Source organism: Paroedura picta, chromosome 11 (genome assembly GCF_049243985.1).
Source record: "Paroedura picta isolate Pp20150507F chromosome 11, Ppicta_v3.0, whole genome shotgun sequence".
In the NCBI taxonomy this organism is placed as follows: Eukaryota; Metazoa; Chordata; class Lepidosauria; order Squamata; family Gekkonidae; genus Paroedura; species Paroedura picta.
The window spans coordinates 1,490,286-1,513,565 of record NC_135379.1 but is presented as its reverse complement, the minus strand read 5'-3'; the positions used below and the strand labels follow the sequence as shown (position 1 = coordinate 1,513,565).

Sequence of the window (23,280 nt, the reverse complement as noted above, 5' to 3'; positions counted from 1 at the left end):
GGGTCCCTCGGGCCCAGCCTCCTGCCTCACTCAAGGGCCAGCCAGACCCTCTGCAGGGCCAGCCCCAGGGCAGGGAGGCTGAAGCCTTCCCCTGACATTGCCTCCAGGTTCTGGGATTCAGAGGATTAGTGCCTCTGAATGCAAGAGTGGCTGAAGGATTTTCCAGGGCCGGCTTAAGATCTGCAGGGCCCTAGCAGAGTACAATTGTGCCGTGAGCAGCCAGAGAGGGGCATAGCCACCCCCACCCGCCAGTGGAAAGAGGTATCTCTCTGAATGTCCTTAAAGAGGGGAAAGGGGAGAGGAGAAGACCACGGCCCTGATCCACGAGATGAAGACACCATGCGGGGCCCTTGGACAGCTCATGCTGCATCTGCTACACACATGACTGAAGGTGGAGGTTCCCTCGTCCACCATGCCCAGGGGCTGCTGATCAAGTCATCCTGCACGAATTATCGAATCCCTCTTTACAGCTGTTGAGGCCTACGGCCCTTGCAGCATCCTCTGCCAGTGGATTACACATTTTAACCTCCTCTGTGCAAAGGGGCATTCCCTCTGGCCCGTCCCATTTGGAGGTTGGTGACCCCCACCCATGCTTTAAAGCAGGGGTAGTCAAACTGCGGCCCCCCAGATGTCCATGGACTACAATTCCCAGGAGCCCCTGCCAGCAGTTGCTGGCAGGGGCTCCTGGGAATTGTAGTCCATGGACATCTGGAGGGCCGCACTTTGACTACCCCTGCTTTAAAGGAACCTCCTTCTCTTCCCCTCCCCACTGCAGCAGAGTGACAGAGGACTTCCTGGGCAGAATCCTGGTCCAATGGGGAGAAGAATTGATCTTACACGCATGGAATATGGGAAGGTGGCCCTTAATCTTTGGCATTTGTGCATGGAGGAAAGACCTGGGGGGGGGGGGCAGGCATGCCTGATCTCATCAGCTCTCAGAAGTTTCAGCAGGGTCAGCCCTGGTTGGCATTTGGGTGGGAGACGGCCAAGGAAGCCCAGCTGGGTTGTGGCCCAGAGGCAGGCTACGGAAACCTCCTTGGTTAGTTTCTTGCCTCGGAAGCCAAACCGTGGCTCTCCCGAAGTCCACGGACTACAATTCCCCAGTCAAAACTCACAGCAGTCTGGGTTGAAGGAGCAACATTTATTGTGAAGAGATGGAAGGAAACCGAGGAGGGTTTCTGCAGGATCCGCCCAGCATTAAGCAAGCGCTCGGGAGGCGACTTCCCTTTGCCAGGGGAGCGGAAGGTCCCCGGGGAGCCTCTCTGCCCGCCCTCGCTCCCCCCCCCCCCGGGCACAGAGCCAGCCTCCCTTCGGGTTCCTCAGGCAATTGTCCTCCTGTTGGGCCCCTGGGCGATGCTGGATCCTGCTCCAGTAAGAAGTTTCTTCAGCCTCTTCTTGACCCCTTTCTTGAATTTCTTCATCATCTTCCGGAAGCCCCTCCTGACACGGATATGCTAGAGGGAGAGAATCAGATTAGAAATGGGGGCAGGAAAGAAACCCTTTCCTGGGTTTATGGAGACGCAGAATCTCTGCAGTCCGGAGATGAGCTGTCATGCCGGGGGATCCCCAAGGTCCACCTGGAGGGTGGCATCCCCAGCTGAGAGCTTCCTGGATCCATTGCAGCAGGGTCTGCACAAGGATTCCTTTCTAGCTTCTTGTTTGACAAGCACATCTACTTTATGGGTGATGCCACGCATACTGTGGACATGTGACTTCCAGGGGCGGGGCAGGGAGGCGTGGCCAGGTGGCATCCCTTCCAGGGTTACTCCAAGCCTGAATAATAAATACTCCAGGGGTTACTCCATGGCCAACAGGTTGACCTGGAGGCTGAGATTCAAGTGGGTCGCCGTGTGGGTCTGGTTGAAGCAGCACAATAAAATCAGAGTCCAGGGGCACCTTGAAGACCAACCAAGATTTATTTTGAGTGCTTGCACTTGAAAGCTCACGCCTGGAATAAATCTTTGTTGGTCTTCAAGGTGCCACAGGACTCTGATTTTGTTGTCCTGGAGGCTGAGAGACCTGCTTGCCCACCTGGAGTCTCAGTGAGAAAGGTGGACAGAAGGAAGTTACCCTGCGGCTTCCAGTGGATTATAAGAGGTGCTCACACTTCCCCACAGTCCCTTACAGTAGGGGTGGTCAGCCTGTGGTCCTCCAGATGTCCATGGACTACAATTCCCATGAGCAAATGCTGGCAGGGGCTCATGGGAATTGTAGTCCATGGACATCTGGAGGACCACAGGTTGAGTACCCCTGCCTTACAGGATATCTTTGTTGGCAGCATTTGAACGTGCAAAAGTGCTGCTTAAAAGAATAAAATAGTTTTATGGAGAAGAGAAAGAATTCCGTAAAGAAAGAGGAGAGTCCCGTCCAACTGTCGTTACTGCACTTATGCTGTCTGTTTTGCAGGCAAGCAGGGAGGAAGTGGGCTCAAAGGAACAGGAAGTCTCCAGGTAAGCCAATCAGGACAAACGAGGACCTTATTTGGAAAATACCAGGAACTATGCAAAAGACGCATCTCCTCCAATGCCCCCTGCAGGACATTCCTCATATATGCTTTGGACCATGCACACAGCAGAGCTTGCATGTACCAACAAACTTACCCCCTTGCCCACTGTTTCACAAAGATTCTGGATGACGGGAGCCCCTTGCTCCGAAAAGATGGTTCCGTAACATTCCTTCAGCACCTGCAAGAGAAGAGGGCAAGACGGCCGTTTGGCAGGCAGAGCGCCCAAGGGAAATGGAGAACGGAAAGAAGCCAGTCTCCTGCTACGAGGCACAGCTGTTGAGCCCCCACCTCAGTTACTGGCGCTAGACCAACCAGGACTTTAGAGTTGCCAACTCCAGGTCTGGATATGAAGATTGTGGGGTGGAGATAGGGGGAGTCAGGGAGCTCAGTGCTGATGGTTGTGATTCCAATTCACTGCCAGAGGATGTCACAATGGACACAGGAATAAACAGCTAGGAAAGGAGATTAGGTGGGCTCATGGGGGGTGACCTTCACGTGCAGAGGGCAGCCAACCTCTGAATTCCAGAGCCAGGAGGCAATACCAGGGAAAGGCCTCCGGAGGAACTGGTTGGCTGCTGTGGGAAGTAAACACCAAATGAATCCATGCAGGCTCAATAAGCCATTTAAAGAGGGAGCCTCCTAACAGGAGTGAGCCAATTTACAACAGAATAATAAGCAAGACCTGGTGAACTACCCTTGTTTCAGTAAACTTCATCAGTGCATAATGCAACAATCAATGGATGAAGTGAGATACAATGGCAAACATTCCGTCTCCAGGAACGGCATGGGCATTAGGGCAGAGCTCCCTGTTGCCCCCCGGTTTGGTCGCCCTTCATGCTGCCCTTAGCTTCGCACCAAGACAGGCAGTCTCTGCCCTCCGACTGTGGGCTGGGTGGAAAGAGAAGGAGGGAACTCACCCCGTCGTCCTTGAAGTCGCACGTGTCCGAATTCAGCTTCTTGGAAGGGGGGCACGTGGTCTCCCTCACGGTGAATTCTAGCTCCTGGAGGGACTGCAGCGAGGGGTCCTAGCCGTGAAAAGGGCCAAAAAGATACCTGTTGGTTAATGTTGCAGAGTCCTGCCCAGTCACAGAAGCAGGATACGGAGTGCTGTGAATAAATCTCCCACAAACTGTATTGCAAAGAAGGTAAACTTACAATTATTGAGGTGGATCTAGTTCATATTTTGCTTGCAATCCAAAAGAGAGAGCGAAGCCGAATCTAAAGGGAACCTACCCCAAACGGCCAGCTTGTCCAGCATCATGTGTGTGGGAGTAGGGCCTGGTCTCTACAGGAGAGACCTACAGAGACCTTTGTCTCCATGGAAGGCCATGTTCAGGGAGGAGGAGGACAAAGGGGAGAGAGGGGCAGGGTTGGAGGGCAGCTCCCGGGTGAAGACAAAGAGGGTTAGATAGTGACAGGTTTTCCCCCCCTTTGGGTGGATGGGTTTTCATGTAGGAAGGTGCTCAGCGATTTGACCTTATTTCCTGGCCTCAGCCATTTCCAGACTCCAGGGGCATGCCATTTGGATGTGGAGGCTTGGTTGCTTTCACAGGTCTAGACCGTTCCTTCCTGTCCACCTCCGTTTGGCCCAATCCCTCAGACCCCCCTCCCAGCCGCAGCTTCAGTGTGGGGACGTGCCACACGGGAGATTCTCTGCTTGCCTCTCTTATGCAGGACTCCAAAACACCCTTTTCACAGAGGGAAACTGAGGCACAGAGAACGTGACATGCTCCCAGCCTTCCAGCACAGGCGGCACAGAAGCACAGGCCCCAGTTCGACCCACCATGAGCCATCGCCTTTGCTGCCGGTCACTCACCCACTCCGCCGGGGGCCTGGCTTTGAGGAGTCGGAAGGTCCTCTCCACCTCCGGCTCTTGGTTGTAGAGGTGGACGGCCAACGCAACGGCCTCCTCGTAGCTGAGCTCCTCTTGTGCAGGAGGCAGAGTGGCGGCAGCCATGGCAAAGCCAAGCGTCAGCAGGATCCAGCGGCCCATCGTCCCTGCCTGTGCGGGTGACTGCGGGTGCTGCGTGGTTCCCTCCTTTATACCCTGCTCCAGCCCAGGTCGGTCCGTGACTCATGCAGTCAGCTTGAAGAGGACTTTCCCAAGGCTTCCCCTTTCGGCATCTTCGAAGGTGATAATGTTTATTGTTCAGCCAAGCAACAAGCAGAGCCCAGGGGGGAGGGAGGGGGGGCGACGGAGGGGTTTCCCAAGGTCTCCATTTCCTCTGGCAACCTGGAAGCCACAACACCTCAGAGCTGGGGGGGAGGAACCGTGCTGGTCAGGAGCGAAGCAATTCATGTTTCCTGTTCAAGACCGGGCCAGTTGCATCATTGCTGAGTGTTATTTATGTCCCTGAGCTAAGGGGGAACAGGGAAATGAGGGTTGGCAACTTAATGAAGTGGGAGTCTCTTCTCCTTCTCCTCTCCAGTCTGCACATTCCCTTGTATGGACTCTTTAGCCCTGGCTGGGCTGCACAGAGGCAGACACGTCCGAGCCACCAGCGCAAGCGAACGTCTGAATCAAGAAGGGAGGGGCTGCGACTGGAGAGCGCAGGGCCGAGGGAAGCCAGAAGGAAGCAGTGGGTGGGGGGTGCCAGGCCAGGAAAGCGACGCACAGAGGCCCACTGAAGCCAGTTTGTTACTAGAACATACCTGGGACTCCCTCCAGCCCTCCGAGGCCTTCAGTAACTTCATTAACTGCTTCACTGCTTTGAGACAGGATCCCCCCCCCGGGGGAGCTGAGATAAGACCCTCAGAAGAGCCCTGCTGGGTCAGGCCAGGAAGGTCCCTCCAGTCCAGCCTCCCGTCTCACACAGCAGCCCAAGGGTTCCTCTGGAGGACCAGCCACAGGGCAGGGAGGGTGGGGCATTTCCTTAGGCCCACCTGAACCGCATCCCCATCAGCTTCTTTGGATACCCTTGAGTCTTCCTGGTTCAGGAGAGGGAGGGGAACGTTCTGGACTGGGGGGGGGGGTCTGCTGTTTGGCATCAAGCGCCATTCATGGCACCTCTGACTCGAACAAATGCCCTGCAGACGTCTCTCTGAAGTGTGCCCAGTCTCTGCCAGTGTGGGGGGATGGTCGGCACGGACAGCTAAGACCAGGGGAGACCAGGCTTTGAATATCCACTGCATGACCTCGGGTCTGCCCCTCCCTTGTCTCTCTCTGTCTACCATCACAAGGCAACAGTGAGCCCAAAACAGGAGGCAGTTTCATGTGTGTTCATTACAGAGCCAAATGCGGCTGCCTATGCAGTAAAAAGGCACCACTGCCTTCATTAGGCAGGTGCAGGGCTCAGTGGAAGAGCCTCTGCCTGGCAAGCAGAAGGTCCCAAGTTCAATCCCCGGCATCTCCAGTTCAAAGGACCAGGCAGGAGGGGGTGGGAAAGACCTTTGTGTGATTCCACAGAGAGCCATGGAGAGGAGCTGCGGTGCAGTGGAAGGGCCAGAAGGTCCCAGGTTCAATTCCCAACACCTTCAGTTAAAAGGATCAGGTAGTCAGTGATGGGAAAGGCCTCAGCTTGGAGAGAAGCCATAGCTCAGTGGAAGAGCCTCTGCTTGGCATGCAGAAGGTCCCAGGTTCTATCCCCAGCATCTCCAGCTAAAAAGGGCTGACAGTAGGTGATGTGCAGAAACTCTGCCTTAGACCCTGGATGGTAGGTAGATAAATACTGGCTTTCATGGACAAATGGTCTGATAAGGCAGCTTGTGACGTTCAGCTCTAGCTCATGGGGGTCTTTTGCATCAGATGACGTCTCCCACAGGATTCTTGAAGTGAGCGACTCAGCATATCACTCCAAGTGGGTACAGGTGTTGTCTCCTTGAATGGGATGCCTCTCTCGGCTGTCTCCACCTGGGCGCTGCCCTTGGCCCCTCTGCACTCTCTTTCTGTCCTCTCCCTCTCTCCACATGGCCTTCCAGGGAGACACAGTTCTCATCGGGGGCAATGGGAGAGGCAAGGCCCTCATGTGTGATGCCGGGCAAGCTGGCCATGTGTGGCAGGGCAAGTATTCCTTAGCTTTGGCTTTGTGAGAGTCCGCTTGGTAAAGTAGTGGTTAAGAGCAGCGGCTTCTAAACTAGAGAACTGGGTTTGATTCCCCCCTTCTTCTCCCCATGCAGCCAACTGGGTGACCCTGGGCCAGTCTCAGTTCTCTCGGAGCCCTCTCCTCCTCATCTACCTCGCTTGGAGTTCATGGTGGGAAGAGAAAGGGAAAAGTGATGGTCAGCCGCTTTGAGACTCCTTCGGGTAGTGAATAAAAGGTAAAGGTAGAGGTATCCCCTGTGCAAGCACCAAGTCATGTCTGACCCTTGGGGTGACCCCCTCTAGCGTTTTCATGGCAGACTCAATACGGGGTGGTTTGCCAGTGCCTTCCCCAGTCATTACCGTTTACCCCCCAGCAGCAAGCTGGGTACTCATTTTACCGACCTCGGAAGGATGGAAGGCTGAGTTGACCTTGAGCCGGCTGCTGGGATCGAACTCCCAGCCTCATGGGCAAAGCTTCATACTGCATGTCGGATGCCTTACCACCCTGCGCCACAAGAGGCTCTTTCGGGTAGTGAATAGTGGGGTACAAAAACCAGCTACTATTCTTTTTCTCCTCCTTCCTCTCCTTGGACTGCAACCTGCATGTGAACTGGATCTACATGAATAAATGTTTAGTTGGGTGTTTGATTTCCTGCATGTAGTCTCATGCCCCAGTGACTGGGCAAAACTCTGCTGTATTCAGCAAATTTCCCAACAGGGCTGCTGTAGTTTGCTCCCCTAGATAGGTGAAGGGAGGGAGGCAGAAATTCTGCCAGACTGCCAGACTCCTCCCCCATCCCAGCGCTGTCTCAACTTCCAAAGGTTATGTAAAGCTAATTAACTCCAAAGGACGGGAGGTTGCCTGCTAAGCTCTCCTAGGGATCGCGTGAAGACCGCGGAGGCTGAGGATGGACCTCTTGGGGAGCCCCGTGACCTTCCTCCTCGTGGGCCTCGCCTTCCTCCTCGTCCTGGCAGCACGGAAGAAGGGGGCCCAGAAGAACCTTCCCCCTGGCCCGATGCCCCTGCCGATCCTCGGGAACATTCTCCAGCTGAAGCCCAGTAATGTCGCTGCGTCGCTGAAGAAAGTAAGGCTGGGAGCGGTCCCAGGAACCTCTGACCAACAGCGGCCAAAGCAATGGTGGCGGAGGGGAGGGTCATCAGCTATGGTTGCCAGCTTTGGGCTTGGAAATCCCTGGAGGTTGGAGGGGAAGGGAGCCTGGGGAGGGCAGGACCCCAGTCTTCGACACCCGGGCATCAATTCCTCAGGTGGTGCCTAAACTGATGCTTGTCATCCAACCATTAAGCTGGGAGGACCTCCGGGTCCCACCTGCCCTGACCCCAATTTCCTCAGGAACTTTACTGCTATCTTCTCCAGCCCCAGGACTCTCAGGGGAGGCCTGGGAGGTTACAACAGCTTAGAGAGGAGAGGGGCAGGATTCTGCCTGGGCTGGTGGAACCAGGAGCAGCCCTCGACTTGGGCCGGACCAGTCCTCCGTTTTCCCTGCTGCCACCTCTCAGAACTGTCCTGGGTGTTGCTGGCCAGGTGATCCTAAGCATGTTTTGCTCTGAAAACCTCAACACCCTTTGGGGGCTGTAGCTGAGAAGACGCTCCTACAGATGTGCTGGTCTGGGACTAGGACCTCCATGTAGACAGTTAGTGTGCCAGAAACTCACCCTATGGTGGCTTCTTGCTAGAATTGCAACCAGCAAGTAATTTGGTGAAGTCAGCCTCGGAGGGCCGTTGTTAAGCTGTTTAAGCCAGTGGTCCCCAACCTTTTTATCACTGGGGACTGGTAGTCTTTTGCTGAGGGACGTCGCCGCTGCCTGAGCCCCTGCTCCGCTTGCTTTCCCGCTGGCACCCCTGACTTCCTGCCTCCCACTGAGGGGCGCTGCCAGCAGCAGCTGCGCAGTGCCACACCGAGGGGCAGCCCCGGCCATGGCGGTCGCTGGAGAGTACCAAAGGTGAGCCAGCAGCAGAGTGGCAGGGCAGCCCCCGAGGCAGCAGCCGGGGAGGAGGAGGAGGAGCAACGTCCCGGTACCGACAGAGCCATGAACCGGTCCTGGTCCCTGGACTGGGGGTTGGGGACCACTGGTTTAAGTGGCTGAACTGTACCATGTGCTCACTAGTGACTCCTAATGGTCACTCTGAGGCTGCAGTGGGAAAATTCCATACCCATAGCTGGGATTCCCTTTTTTAAGATTGGCTCCTGCCCACATCCTCTTTTTTCAGGAAGAGCATATCATTGTGCGCTTTTCCAGAAACAAGCAGATGGAGAATCTGCATATGTGTGGCATGTAGTCTGTCTGCAGCCTAGCCACAAGAGGCTTGCAATGAGTTTTCTTAGTAACTATTATTTAGGTTTTTGTACTATGCTTCAACAAGGAGACTGAAGTGGATGAATATGATATAAGTTTGCAAATAATCTTTCCCAGTAAAGATAACTCTTTCTTTAACCTCAAAGACCGGTGAGGCTGCCTGTGTGCCTCATCCACAATGGTAACTAAGAACTGCATACTTTCCAAACATTCTGCAGCTCTATTTCTCTGGAGGGACTCAGGATCGAATCAAGTCCAAAGCTTCCGATACGTCTCCCCTCGAGTCATCAGTTCAGCTCTCTTGAATTGCTTGCGCCTGATTTCTTTTCTACAGATGAGTGAAAAATACGGGCCAGTGTTCACGGTGCACTTTGGCTTAGACAAGGCCGTTATCCTCCATGGCTATGACATCGTGAAGGAAGTCCTGGTGGATCGCGCCGAAGATTTCACCTTCCGAGGCAGCATCCCGTCAGCGGATAAGACCAACAGAGGATTCGGTATCGTCTCCACCTGCTTTCCAATTCCAGTCAGTGGCAGAATGCCCTGCCGGACAGACCCACAGCCACTCCTCTAGCCATCCGCTCAGCGTTGAACGTCCCAGATTGTAGTTAGCCCTGTTGGCCCATAGAGGAGCTCCTGGTCAATGGCTGCGCAGTGAGGGCCAGCCCAAATAGCACCTGTCGGCTGTCAAGCCCTCCGAAAGGGCTGGAAGTTCTGCTGAGAAGAACAAAAAAAAAGGAGGGGGGGCAGGAGAAAAGACCTGTCAGGGCAGGGGGCATCTGCAGACTAAAGAGAGAGATGCTCTATATGTTTTTGTTAAATAACAATCCTAAATCCCACCCCAGCAGAATCCCCCAGCAGCTGCTCCCATCTGCTGGTCTGTGTTTTGCGAGATAAACCCTTCCTTCCTTCCTTCCTTCCTTCCTTCCTTCCTTCCTTCCTTCCTTCCTCACTCCCTCCCTCCCTCCCTCCCTCCCTCCCTCCCTCCCTCCCTTCCTTCCTTCCTTCCTTCCTTCCTTCCTTCCTTCCTTCTTCTCTCTCTCTGTCTCTCTCTTTTCCTTCCTTCCTTCCTTCCTTCCTTCCTTCCTTCCTTCTTTACTTCCTTCCTTCCTTCTTCTCTCTCTGTCTCTCTCTTATCCTTCCTTCCTTCCTTCCTTCCTTCCTTCCTTCTTTACTTCCTTCCTTCCTTCCTTCCTTCCTTCCTTCCTTCCTTCCTTCCTTCCTTCCTTCTTCTCTCTCTGTCTCTCTCTTATCCTTCCTTCCTTCCTTCCTTCCTTCCTTCTTCTCTCTCTGTCTCTCTCTTATCCTTCCTTCCTTCCTTCCTTCCTTCTTTACTTCCTTCCTTCCTTCTTCTCTCTCTGTCTCTCTCTTATCCTTCCTTCCTTCCTTCCTTCCTTCTTTACTTCCTTCCTTCCTTCCTTCCTTCTTTACTTCCTTCCTTCCTTCCTTCCTTCCTTCCTTCTTCTCTCTCTGTCTCTCTCTTATCCTTCCTTCCTTCCTTCCTTCTTTACTTCCTTCCTTCCTTCCTTCCTTCCTTCCTTCCTTCCTTCCTTCCTTCCTTCCTTCCTTCCTTCCTTCCTTCCTTCCTTCTTCTCTCTCTGTCTCTCTCTTATCCTTCCTTCCTTCCTTCCTTCCTTCCTTCCTTCCTTCCTTCCTTCCTTCCTTCCTTCCTTCCTTCCTTCCTTCCTTCTTCTCTCTCTCTGTCTCTCTCTTTTCTTTCCTTCCTCCCTCCCTCCCTCCTTCCTTCCCTCCCTCCTTCCTGCCTGCCTGCCTGCCTGCCTGCCTCTGCCTGCCTGCCTGCCTGCCTTCTCCAGGGGTCGTGATGTCCAATGGCAAGCGCTGGGTGGAACTCCGTCGCTTCTCCCTCTCCACCTTGAGGAACTTCGGGATGGGGAAGAAGAGCATCGAGGAATATATCCAAGAGGAGGCTGAGCATGTGGTGAAGAAGCTCCAAGACAAACAAGGTGGGTGGGAGTCTCCTGGGTTGGGGGGAGGGCATGCCTTGATCCTCCTCCTCTTTCCCCTCCTCCTCTTTCCACAGCTGTCTGGGTGGAGAATGGGCTGTTCTCAACATGTTTGCCATTGAGAAACCCCTGAAACATTCCTCAGGCTTTGAGAAACCCCAGGGGGGGCAGGAGGGTGCGGGATATGGGTGGGACACGCAGCTGTGGACATGTGTACCTGGGGCCTCTCCGGCCCCATCACTGGTCATTTTGGGAGGGGGTGGGTGGGTCCACATGACTATATATCAGGGGTAGTCAAACTGCGGCCCTCCAGATGTCCATGGACTACAATTCCCATGAGCCCCTGCCAGCATTCGCTGGCAGGGGCTCTTGGGAATTGTAGTCCATGGACATCTGGAGGGCCGCAGTTTGACTACCTCTGCTATATATGGTCATATCACAATAAATGTTTAACATATTTTTTAAATATATTTAAATCAATTAATTCCCACGCATTCCGGAAACCCTTCCCGGGCCATCAAAAATCCCCACGGTTTCACAAAACCCTGGTTGAGACAGCCTGGATAAGGGTGTTGAAAGAATTGGCAGAGGAAATCTCAGAATCTTTAGCAATGATTGTTGCGAAATCCGGGAGGTCAAGGGACGTTCCAGAGGACTGGGGGAAGGCAAATGTGGTTCCCGTTTTTTAGAAAGGGAAAAAAGAAATCCCCAAAGACTACCGCCCAGTCAATTTAACATCGGTACCAGGAAAGATTTTGGAAGAGATCATTAAGCGCTCTTTGTGTAAGCACTTTGAGGAGAACGTGTTGTTTAATGAATGTCAACATGGATTTCTCTGGGTTAAGTCTTTCTTTTTTTGATAGAGTGGTTAGTTGAGTAGAGGCAGGAAATGCAGTGGATAGAGTATATCTTGATTTGAGTGAGGTCTTTGATAATGTCCCCCATATTATACTTGTGAGACAGCAAAAACTGGGGTGGAGAAGGTCACAATCAAACGGATTTGTAACGGGCTGGCTGATAGAACCGAAGGCAGCTCCTCAATGGTCCCTCTTCCTCTTTCGGGGAGGGGACCGGCGGGGCACTGCAGGATCCTTGCTGGGTCTGGTATTATTTAGTGTTTTCATTAATGAGTTGGATGAGGTGATAGAGGATATATTGATCAAATTTATGGAGGAGACTAAATTGGGTGGGGTGGCTAAAACCCCAGAGGAAAGGACCGATATTCAAAGAGATACAGATAGAGTGGGAAATTGGGCCAGGGCCAACAAAATGAATTTTAATAGGGAGTAATCCCACTCCATTCCACATGGGTGAGATCCTGTTTGGAAAACAGTGGCCAGTTCTGGGCACCGCAGTTCAAGAAGGATCCTGACAAGCTGGAGCATGTTCAGAGAAGGGCGACTAGGGAAGCTGCAGGGTTGGAATCCAGGCCTTACGAGGAGGAGAGGCAGAGAGAGGTGGGCCTGTGTCGCTTGGAGAAGAAAAGGGCCAGGAGTGAGAAGATTGCTGCGTTTAATTAGATCAAAGGCAGACATGTTGGAGAGGGGGCCAACTGGTTTCCTGCAGCCGGAGAGTCAAGGATGAGGAGCGTTGGGTTCAAACGGTGGGAAAGGAGGTTCTGCTTAAATATAAGGATGGTTGTTCGTAGATGGAATCTGCTACCTTGAAGGGGGGGGCGGTGGAATCTCCTTTGTTGGAAGTTCCTAGAAGGAGATCGGATGAGCCCCTGTCAGGGGGGTGTGGTTTTTAAGTCCCCGAAAAGGTGAGGGGCTGGCCTGGGTAGCCCGCTGAAATCCCTCCCCTAACCCCACCCTCTTCAGACTCCACTCCCCCCTTATCTCCAGGTATTCCCCAACCCAGAGCTGGCATCCCTGCCCCCCCTGCCCCCCCTTGACATGTGCCCCTTTCTCTTCCAGGCCAGCCCTTCAACCCCGCCCTCCTTTTCAGCTGTGCCACCGGCAACGTCATCAGCCACATCCTCCTAGGAGAAAGGTTTGATTATCGGGATCCCGAATATCTCCAGATCCTCCAGTACCTCACCGATGCCTTCCGGCTGGAGAGCTCTGTCGCCGGGCAGGTGAGGACCCCAGAAGGAAGAAGTCCTGTGCTGTCCTGGGTGGGGCCTGCGGAGGGCAGGGTTGGGGGGGAGGGGAGCATGATGCCCAGAAGTCCCACCCTGCAAGGCAGCCACCTTTTCCAGGGGGACGGATCTCTTCAGTCTGGAGCCGACCTCTAATCCCCAGGTCCCACCAGGAGGCTGGTATCCCTAGGAGGGACGGGGAGCGCGATTTGCAAATCTGGCATTACCGGCATGTGAAACAGGTCTGACTTTCTTCCTTTCTTCCGCCAGCTCTACAACATCTTCCCCAGGATCATGGACTACTTGCCGGGTGATCACCAAACCTTTTTTAAAAACCTGGGGAGCATCCAAGACTTCATAACCCGGAAGATTAAAGAGCACGAGAGCAGCCTGGACACCAACACACCCCGGGACTTCATGGACACTTTCCTGATCAAAATGGAGCAGGTAAAACAGGGGCGGCACCCGCCAGGCCAGAGGTGATCAAACTCTCCAGACATCCGGAGAGCCACAGTTTGGTCCCTCGTGGCCTGGGAGGTGAGTCAGGGCCCTGTCTGCCATGCTGGAAGCAGACTCAGGTCTTAAAATTGGGCAGATCTTCACATTCACAGCCTGGGTGCATCTTTGGGAGTAGAGATGCCAACCTTCAGGGAGGGCCCGGCGGTCTTCTGGAATGACAGCTGATCCCTGACTAGAGAGCTCCGTTCTCCTGGAGGGAAGGGCTGCTTTGGAGGGAGGGGGGGGGGCTCCAGGGCATTAGAATCCTAGAATCATAGAGTTGGAAGGGATCTCCTGGGTCATCTAGTCCAACCCCCTGCACTATGCAGGACACTCACATTGTAACATCTCCCCTTCCCAATCCCGCCCTCCCCCAATCTCTGCCCTGATGCCTGCCCCCTGGGCACGCTGGGTAGTTCACAGGTTTCCCCACCGTTTCCAGGAGAAGCACAACCCCCAGACGGAGTTCACGCGAGAGAACCTGATGATGACCCTCTACGACATCTTCATCGCTGGGACGGAGACCACCAGCACCACCCTGAGATTCATCCACATGACCCTGGTGGAGCACCCATCTGTGCAAGGTCAGCCCACAACTGATCCTCGTGCTTCTCTCTGAGATAACTATCATTCACGTATCTATGGGATGGCATGTGGAGTACAGCCAAGAGATCCCAGGTCGTTTGGCCGGAGTGGTTTGCCGTAGCCTGACCTCTCGTGTTCCTTGGAGGATGGGGATGCCAGCCATTCAGCGGAGTCTGACTCTGGGCGATCCGATGGCTCAGTTGTCTTCGTGTCCCTCTATCTTGCCCCGCGTCTTCTAGTTCTATAATGCTTTGGCCAGCGTCCAGTTTGATTGTGCCTGAGCGCGGTGTTCTTGGTCGGCCTGGTTTCCTCTTGCCGGTCCCAGCATAACTGGTCTCTCCATTGAGTTGGATCGCATGATCTGGCCAAAGTGAGTGAGCCGGAGTTTCGACATTTTGCCTTCCAGGGATAGATCAGGCTTTATGCGCTCTGGTATTTCCTTGTTGTAGATTGAAGTGTTAGACTGGGATCCAAGAAAGCCCAGTTTGAATCCCGATTCTGCGATGGAGGTTTGCAAGGTGACATTGAGCTTGTCACAGACTCCAAGCCCCAAGAAAACAGAGCCTCAGCGTTCCATCTACACCTGGGGGCTAAGAGCCTCAGATGGACCGCTGCTCCAGATGTTTATCCATAAGAACATAAGAGAAGCCATGTTGGGTCAGGCCAATGGTCCACCCAGGCCAACACCTTGTGTTACACCGTGGACAGAACCCAGGACCCTTCAGGAGGTCTCCTAGTGGATCCAGAACTCCGGAGGTCCTCCCACTGTGGCCCCCCCAGCACCAAGAAGAAAGAGCAGCCCTGCCCCCGGCAGAAGGTTCCCCTACCCCTCGTGGCTCAGAGCCACTTGTAGACCTCTGGTGCAGTCATCCTCTTCAAAATGCCCGTCGGCATAACCAGGAAAGTCCTTCGCCAGATTAAAAAACATTAAAAAGGAAGGAAACAACAGACTGGGCTTACAAAAGTCCCTCTTACGAATCCCTTTGCAGCAAAGATCCACGAGGAGATCGACCGAGTGATCGGCCGCGAGCGAGCTCCGTCCATGAAGGACCGGCTGGAGATGCCCTTCACGGAAGCCGTCATCCACGAGGTCCAAAGGGTCCTGGACCTCATCCCCTTGGGATTCAGCCGCTTGGTCACCCAGGATTTTGAACTGCGTGGCTTTACCATCCCCAAGGTACCCGGACCGCCTGCAACCTCCCAGACCAGCAGGAACGCTTGGCAGGATTCCTTGACCTCACTTCCCCCAGGGAAGGCTGACCGTCATTCACACAGTATCCTGGTTTAGGCTGCCAACCTCCAGGTGGGGTCTGGAGAGCTCGAGTGGGTTCTTCGGTTCACAGAGCAGACTTTGGCCTAGTCTTAGAAATAGAGGGCCCTCAAAAAATCTCCCCAAAAGTCTATTGCAAAAAAAGGTCCACTCACATATATACAAATAGATCCATCTTCAGGTTGCAGCTGAAAGGAGAGGGAGAAGCAGAATCTAAAGAATACTGAATCACAAGAGGCCGTCTTTTCCGGCATCCGAGGGGGTGGGGGTGGGGGGCAAGGCAGCTCCAGGAGAGGCGCTTGTCTCCGTGGAAGGCCATGTGCAGGGCGGGAGGGGACAAAGTGTGCAGAGCGATCCCGGGTGGATATCAGGGGGGGGAATTCACAATCCGAGGAGTTCAGCAGGGGAATGGCTTCGAGCAGCGGCAGGACAGACACTGACACTTACGGACTCAGGGGCCAATCGGGAATAACAGGTTTTGTTTCTACGGTCCCCCTTTGTCTGGGTTTAATGCTCTTGTCTCTGGCTTCGGCCGCAGGGCACCACGCTCTTCCCCATCCTGAGTTCCGCCTTGCACGATCCGAAGCAATTCCAGAACCCCTCTCAGTTTGACCCGGAGCGCTTCCTGGACGAGAAGGGAGCCTTCAAGAAGAACGGGGCCGACATCCCTTTTTCTGCAGGTAGGGAAGAGATGCGCCCGGGACAAGGAGACGGGAGCCTCCCACCCCCACCCCCACCCCCACCGCCCCCTCCGCAGGGGAGGTGGAGAAATGCCCGGGGCTGCCCTCAGCATCCCCTGAAGGGAGGCAGGCTTCGTGGCACAGTCCACGGCTGCTGACCCCAATTTCCAGGTGGGGCCACTTTTCCAATTGATCTCCAGTTGACAGAGATCAGCAACCCTGGAGAACATGGCTGCTTTGTGGGATTTTACCTTGCTGAGGTCCGACCCCTTCCAAACTCTGCCCTCCCAGGCTCCATCCCCCAAACATCCTGGCACTCCTGTGCGTACTTCCTGTGCCCCTGGGGAAGGGGTGCCATCGCTGGGTGGAGAATTGGGGGGCAGAGGCTGGGGGGGGGCAGAGACTTCAGTGGGGTCTAATGTCCTGGAGCAGGGGTGGCCAAACTGTGTCTCTCCAGATGTCCACAGACTGTGGCTGTCCAGATGTCCACAGCATTTGCGGGCAGGGGCTCATGGGAATTGCAGTCCATGGACATCTGGAGAGCCGCAGTTTGGCCACCCCTGCGAGTCCAAAGCAGCCGGTGGTGGGTGGAAGATGAGAGGGGAGCCCTGGGAACTCCCTGCAGTTGAACTATGCAAGATCTGTCGTGTGCCTGATTCGAGAGCATATGAAGAATGCCCTGCAGGGGACATCAGGGGAAATGTGGAGGGATATTTTCAAATCATCTTCTCCTTGGTCCTGATGGCCTCAGTCACAAACCTCCTGCTCCTTGGAGCCAACTTCTTGCCCAACTGCCTCCCGATCATTAGTCAGTTAGACAGTTAGGACTCTCTCTCTCCTCTCCTACTTACAAAGTTGCTTCCCTTCTCAATAAACTATTTTATTTCTTAAGTTTCTCTTCCGCCCTCTCCCGGGTGACTCCGGGTGGATTACAACCTATTTAAAACCCCATATCCTTATTCTTTAAGCAGCCTATGGTGTGTTCCTTGTGCACGTTTAAACCCTTCTAACATCTGCCTGCTGCCCCCCAAAGTCCGGCCCCTGCCCTGCAGGGCTGGCTTCTTGAAGGCCCCTTCTCCTTTTCTCTCCGCTGCAGGAAAGAGGAACTGTCTCGGAGAAGGCCTGGCCCGCATGCAGCTCTTCCTGTATGTCGCCACCATCCTGCAGCGCTTCTCTCTCAAGCGCCCGCCGGGAGTCAACAAACTTGACCTGACGCCACAAGTCAGCGGCTTAGGGAATATCCCCCGCCAGCTCCAGTTCTGCTTCGCCCCACGCTGATCACTTTGGGGTCGCCAGCTCTTGGGTGGGGATTTCCTGGAGATTTAGGGGTGCTGCCCGGGCAGGGGAGTCAGCAGGATATAATTATCGGGTTAAATGTTTTAAAAAGGGAAAATCCTTTGACTGGGAAGCACAGAAGCTTAGCTTGGCTTCCCCAATTCTCCACATTTCACAGTTAAGGGCAACTGCTGCTCATGCAAATTACAAAGATGACCAGACTCCAGTGGTAGCAAGAGGCAGAAATTTTACCTCCTGCATGATATATTCAAATAGGTATGTTTAACTTACTGTAAACGGGTTAACTTTGAAAAAGGTTGGGTGAGAGAGGGTGTGTTTTCACACATACTACATAACCCACTTTTAATCCACCTTTAAAGGAAGCGTGCGTATATTCACCCATGTGCTTTGGATACTCGTACTTTAATCAATACCAGTTACCATATTATTTCTATAGTATTACGGTACGGCGCTATTGGATATTTTTTCCCCCTTGCGAGAATCAATTCGCTTCCACTTGCTGTCTTGCATGAACAATTTGCAGGCCAAGAAAGGGGATCTAGTTTCTATATCTGCACTAAATCTTCTGTAGGAACGATGGAGCATTTCTTCTTTTTCTGAATGATTTATTGGGCTCCAAGAAGACCATTTCTGGACCCTCATCTGCTCGCTCTTCTAACTACCATATAGCAACTCTGTTAGCAAACCTGGATTTTAACATAGCATTAGATGTCTGCACCTATGCAATTAAACGTTGCTTGTTTTTTAAATTAATATTGAACAGCAATGCCTTGTTATATTGCTGCCTTTTCCTGATCAAATAGCCTATTGCAGTGGTGGCCAGCCTGTGACTCGCCAGATGCCCACGGACTACAATTCCCATGAGCCCCTGACAGTAGGCAGGGAGATGAGTTGTAGTTCATGGACATCTGGAGAGCCACAGTTGGCCAAACCTGGCCTGTCGGTTTTAAGACCTAGATGGGAACACAAATCACCTACCCAGAAGTAATTGTTGCCGATATACTCTTAGTGCGAAAGTTGGCATAGTTGCGTCTTAATAAGGGGCAAAATGGGGCCGACAAGGGTTCATTGCATATAAATCTCACATGAAGGAGACACGCGGTTGGCCAGATTGCCAACTCCAGGTCAGGAAATTCCTAGAGATTTGGAGGTAGAGACTGGGACGGGTCGGAAGGAATGCTCCTGTAGACCATTTACACCCTGGAGGTTTCATGCCAGGCTGCAGGCTGGAGTTTTAGTGGTGGCAGGTGGCCCCACCTCTTCCTGCACCCACATGGGGGAGCATTTGGCCTGGTGCACATCGTCTGCCCCTGATTTGTGCTCCTGCACGGGAGCTGGGGCAGTGAAGTTCCCAGTGCGTAAACGGTGGAGTCGGTATTGCAAAACAGTTTTTGTCTCCAGGAAAGGTTTCTGTGGTTTGCAGATCCGTTGAAATTCCAGGCCTCACCTGCAGGTTGGCATCCGTAGTTATTAAATACCACTTACTTGGAGATTAAAAATCTGATGTGCTAACAGGAACCTTCAGGATCACACTTCCATCTGAATCTAGACTGACATCCAGAGCAAATCAGCCTCCGAATCCCAGAGCCAGAAGGCAACATTAGGGGAAGGCCTTGGCCCCTACGCCCTGTCGCTGGACCTCAGAGGAACTGGTTGGCCACTGGGTGAGACAGGAGGCTGGACTCAATGGGCCACTGGCGTGATCCAGCAAGGCTCTTCTGATGTTCTTATGAAGACCTTGACTTCCATGCTCTCTTGTGGGCCCTCCCAAGGAACTGGTTGCCCTCTGTGCAAGATGGGATCCTGGACAGATGGATCTTTACTGCTCTTACATTCTCATGACTATGAGCTTTCCTGTAAGTCTCCTGGCTGGTCCTCTGTCCCCCTCCCCCACAACCCTGTCATGCCCCACACAACTAATGACATAGGGAGCAAGAAAAAGATTGTGCCTGATCCATAGTTCTGCAGACTCTAGCCCCATAGCACCAGGCATGCACAAGATCAGTTGGCAGGAATGGAAGGCAAGAGGGTTACTTGGGACTGGAATAACAGGAAGAAAACATCTCCCATTCCTTGACAAAGTCCTTCGCTCGGAGATTCCTTCAGATGCAGCCTCAACAAGGAAGATAATCTAATACCCATGCAAAATCCTCAGATGCTATTGCTGAAAGATTGCAGAGCTTAATAAGTGGATCAGTCTTTTTTTTTTTTTCATGACTGAGGGAATAACTTCCAAAGAATTATGCTGCCCCCCAAATGTAGTTTCTATTCTCTCCATTGCATTTACTGAGAATCAGCGTAGCGTAGAGGTAGATCGATGTGAGATCTGGATTCAAGTCCCAAGTGGGCCATGGAAGCTTGCAGGATGACGTTCAGCCAGCCCTCAACCACAGCCTAAACTACACTGCAGGATTGTTGTGAGGACCATTGGATCCTGCTGACCATACAATTAAGTGTATTTAAAACAGACTTTAGCATTTAGGGGGACTCCCCACTCCATCTGCATATCCATTGTACCTACTTGGCTACCTATGTTATAATCCCGTCCAAGCTTCCTGAGCATAACTCTCTCTTACTATAAATAAATAAATTCCTGGGAGGGAAGGCAGGATAGAGGCTAGTTACCATGGAGTGAATGATCAGGGAGCGAGAGGCCCCCCCCCCCCCCACATTTCAGACATGCTAAATGATGCAAGTTCAGTCCATTTTGGCAAGTAGAATTTGCCATGTTACCTTTTGAAATCCAGCTTCCAAGGGCATCAGAAGTGGGCTGAACATGTGTTGTTTAGTGCAATTTCATCGCAAAAGCTACACCCAAAGGCAAGGATATTACTTGCTCTCTTCAATAGCAACAGAGCTGGCAGCAAAGAAGAACCATAGGAAGGATCTGGCCTTGGTGGTGGACAGACGTCCCCAAAGCCACACGGCTCATGACCGGAGGGACGCTGCTCCGCAGGGGGGGCCTGGGGATCCCCTGGTTTCAGAGCTCAGAGATCAGTTCCCCTGGAGACCATAGCTGCTTTGGAGGGGGGACTCCGCAGCATTCTCCTCCCCTGAGGTCCCTCCCTGCCCCATATCCCACCCCCCCCCCCCGAGTCTCCAGGCCTTCTCCAACCTGGACCGGGACACCCGACACGAAAGCAAAACAAAGTCCTTGCAAATTATAATCTCCATGGCACGTGTTTTATTACCGAAGAAGACCTCTGGGATGCCTCAGGCTGAGAGCAGAGAAAGGGGCTGCAGGAGAAGGGAGGGAGGGAGGAGGGCATTGGAAGCTCCCCGGAGTCGGCCGGCACGACCCTCCCCCCAGGGCGGCATCTCTGGAGTGGGGCTCCTGGAGGGAGGGATGCCGACTTGTGCTTGTTCTTCTTCAGCCCTTGCTATCCACGTAGCCGCAGGGCCGCCAACCCGATGCTGGCCCCGTGCTGCCTCACAAAGTTCTTGGTTTTCTTCCAGAATTTCCTCCAACGGCTCCTGGTGATCCTGTCCAGCTACAGCCGGGGAAGGGCAGACAAGGGGCAAGAGCTGTGATGGGGCAGGCGGGTTTGCCCACTGCAGGCCCACCCCACAACGGAGACGGAGAAGAAGAAGAAGAAGAAGAAGAAACCCCCGTGGCGCAGAAGGGGAAGAATCATTCAGCCGGACTGTTTCCACACTAGTGATGCAGTTTGGATCTGCATTTTTAAAGGGCTGACTTTTTCACCCGTTTACGCACTAAAATCTCCCTCTCCAGGTGCAGCCCCAAATGGGCCCCTCGCTTGCCCTACAGCAACAGAATCCCCAGAAAACTGGATTTCATCCTTTCAAGCGGGGTCTGACAGGGTCTAATTCAGGGCTGCCCATTGCGAAAATGCGTCCCATCAGGCATTGGGCATGCCCCTTTCCCCCTCACCGTCCTCCCTCCCCTCTCTTTCCCCCTCTGCTCCCTCTGCTCCCAAAAATCTGCCTTTTCTTTCTTAAGGGGGTGATCCTGTTAGGATTGCTAGAGCCGACTCACAGCATCCAAAGGGAATGAGGCTAAAACCAGGCCTGTCTCCTCCTAATGAGTAAAGAAGCCAAAAGAATCCGACCGTGCTCCCCCCTGGCTGGGCTCCTCACTCAGCCATTCCTTCTGAGGTCCAGTGGGCAGCCGTGTCGGTCTGAAGCAGCACAACAACAAAAAAGCAGAGTCCAGCCAGGCCCCTTTAGGACCCACAAAGATTGATTCAAGGGGTGAGCTTTCAAGGGCAAGCACCCTTCCTCAGACTAAGCTTGCCCTCCAAAGCTCACGCCTTGAGTCAATCTTGGTTGGTCTTCAAGGTGCCCGACTGGACTCTGCTTTTGTCTTCTGACGTCCGTTCAGCAGAGACAAGCTGCCTCAAAGCATCAGGAGTTTGTCCACAAAGAGACAGCTCCAGCACCAAGGACTCCAGATGGCGTACGAGAATTCTACACATGCTCAGGGGCACTCTTTCCTTACATTGACGTCTTTAAATCTTCCTCTCCGAGGGGCTTTTTGCCCATGCTCAGAAGCACAGAGCCCATGGGGAAGACCCCAGAGTGGAGCATCTTCCAGAGCAGGGGTAGTCAAACTGCGGCCCTCCAGATGTCCATGGACCACAATTCCCAGAAGCCCCTGCCAGCGAATGCTGGCAGGGGCTCCTGGGAATTGTAGTCCATGGACATCTGGAGGGCCGCAGTTTGACTACCCCTGTTCCAGAGCATGCTTTTAGAGACCGCAGCTGGCCAATTGTCAAGGTTATCCCTGCATGTGGAAGGAAGCTCTCTGGGTAGATTTTGGCCAGTCATGCCTTCTCGGCCTGACCTACCTCACTGGGTTGTTGTAAGGATACAATGGAGGAGAGCAGAACCCTAAGAACTGCTTTGGGTCCACATGGAAGGGAAAGGGGGGATACAAATGAATTAAAGAAGTAATCCCTGCTGGGATCTGCCTCCCCCCCCCCCATTATGGCAGCATGCTCGGCCTGAGTGCAAAAGAAGAAACAGGGAAGGTCATTTAGGGTAGCCAAGAAAATACCTCCTGGGCCATATCTTCACACTGGACCATGATCACCGGCGGACTTTGGTCACCAGAATAGAAGGCAGTGCAGTCCCGGTCAATCTGCCAGGCCAAGAAGGACAGGTATCAGTCCCAAGGGAGCCCCGAGTTCAAGAGCTGCACACATATACATTACACATACACGGAGGGAGAGCCTCCTGCAGAAAAAGGGCTCAGAGTTTAACATTGACTGTGTTAGATTCAGGTGTGTAGCCCTAGAGGGCTGAAGCAGCAGAACAAAACTGGAGTCCAAAACTGGAGTTTTCCTGCAAAAATTGGCTGTGTGGCTTGCAAAAGCCTGCCTTTGTTGCCAGCATGGACGTGGTGTCACGTGGTGTCACGTGGTACCAAACAGAATGGATCTGCATTGTCCAGCCCAGGATATTCCCAGCCCCACGAATGCCCCCCCCCACATCGAGTGAGCTCAACATTTATTTCCAAGGAAGTCCCTTTTTCGTGCTGCGTCTTTCCTGCATCCATGGTTGCCAACCTCCAGCTGGGGCTTGGAGATCTATCTCCAGAAATCAGAGCATATCTCAAATGACAAGGATCAGTTTCCCTGGAGAAAATGGCTGTTTTGGAAGGGGGGCCTTTACCCCCCCTATGATGGCCTTTTACTCCTGAGTACCATCCTCTCCCCAAACCCCACTGTGCCCAAGCTCCATCCCCCAAATCTCTAGTAAATCTCCCGGCCTGGAATTGGCAACTCCACCTCAGCCCTCAAATACTGTTTTTTATTTAACTGAACCAACCCCCAGTCTGATCAAAAGTTCTGGAGAACTCCACGGGCTCCAAGATGGCTGGCTGGGCCTGGAAGATCTCCCCAGAGCAAAGTGTGAGTCCGGGGGCACCTTGAAGACCAACAAAGTTCTATCCGAGGGATGAGCTTTCTGAAGAAGGGTGCCTGCGCTTCTGTCCAGAATTAAATGTTGTTGGTCTTAAAGGTACCCTGGGATTCAAGCTTTGTTCTGCTGGCATGGCTCTCCAGATGTCCATGGACTACAATTCCCATGAGCCCCTGCTGGC

At 53.4% G+C, this 23,280-nt stretch overlaps 2 protein-coding genes across 2 annotated transcripts in view; one reads left to right on the top strand and one right to left on the bottom strand.

The window, feature by feature from the left end:
* Positions 1-1,126: 1,126 nt before the first annotated feature.
* LOC143820852 (uncharacterized) overlaps positions 1,127-23,280 on the bottom strand; it is a 31,333-nt gene continuing 9,179 nt past the window's right edge. The window contains exons 4-13 of the mRNA XM_077304175.1: positions 22,234-22,317; positions 20,598-20,707; positions 15,396-15,428; positions 14,931-15,160; positions 12,848-12,930; positions 7,462-7,603; positions 4,323-4,579; positions 3,424-3,531; positions 2,601-2,684; positions 1,127-1,454 (exon numbers count right to left, since the gene is read on the bottom strand). Of these exons, the coding sequence (XP_077160290.1) occupies positions 1,320-1,454; positions 2,601-2,684; positions 3,424-3,531; positions 4,323-4,579; positions 7,462-7,603; positions 12,848-12,930; positions 14,931-15,160; positions 15,396-15,428; positions 20,598-20,707; positions 22,234-22,317 (1,266 nt within the window). The 3' untranslated portion in view covers positions 1,127-1,319. The remainder of the gene's footprint in view (positions 1,455-2,600; positions 2,685-3,423; positions 3,532-4,322; positions 4,580-7,461; positions 7,604-12,847; positions 12,931-14,930; positions 15,161-15,395; positions 15,429-20,597; positions 20,708-22,233; positions 22,318-23,280) is intronic.
* On the top strand, positions 7,353-17,969 carry LOC143820756 (cytochrome P450 2C19-like). Its single transcript, XM_077303965.1, has 9 exons — positions 7,353-7,612; positions 9,178-9,340; positions 10,658-10,807; positions 12,724-12,884; positions 13,158-13,334; positions 13,828-13,969; positions 14,960-15,147; positions 15,779-15,920; positions 17,017-17,969. The coding sequence occupies exons 1-9, from the start codon at positions 7,436-7,438 to the stop codon at positions 17,196-17,198; spliced, it is 1,482 nt and encodes a 493-aa protein (XP_077160080.1). The 5' UTR covers positions 7,353-7,435; the 3' UTR covers positions 17,199-17,969.

Coding starts and splice junctions, on each gene's coding strand:
- LOC143820756 (XM_077303965.1), top strand. CDS start 7,436: ATGGACCTCTTGGGGAGCCCCGTGACCTTCCTCCTCGTGGGCCTCGCC. Junction 7,613..9,177: donor TCGCTGCGTCGCTGAAGAAA/GTAAGGCTGGGA, acceptor TCTTTTCTACAG/ATGAGTGAAAAATACGGGCC. Junction 9,341..10,657: donor TAAGACCAACAGAGGATTCG/GTATCGTCTCCA, acceptor TGCCTTCTCCAG/GGGTCGTGATGTCCAATGGC.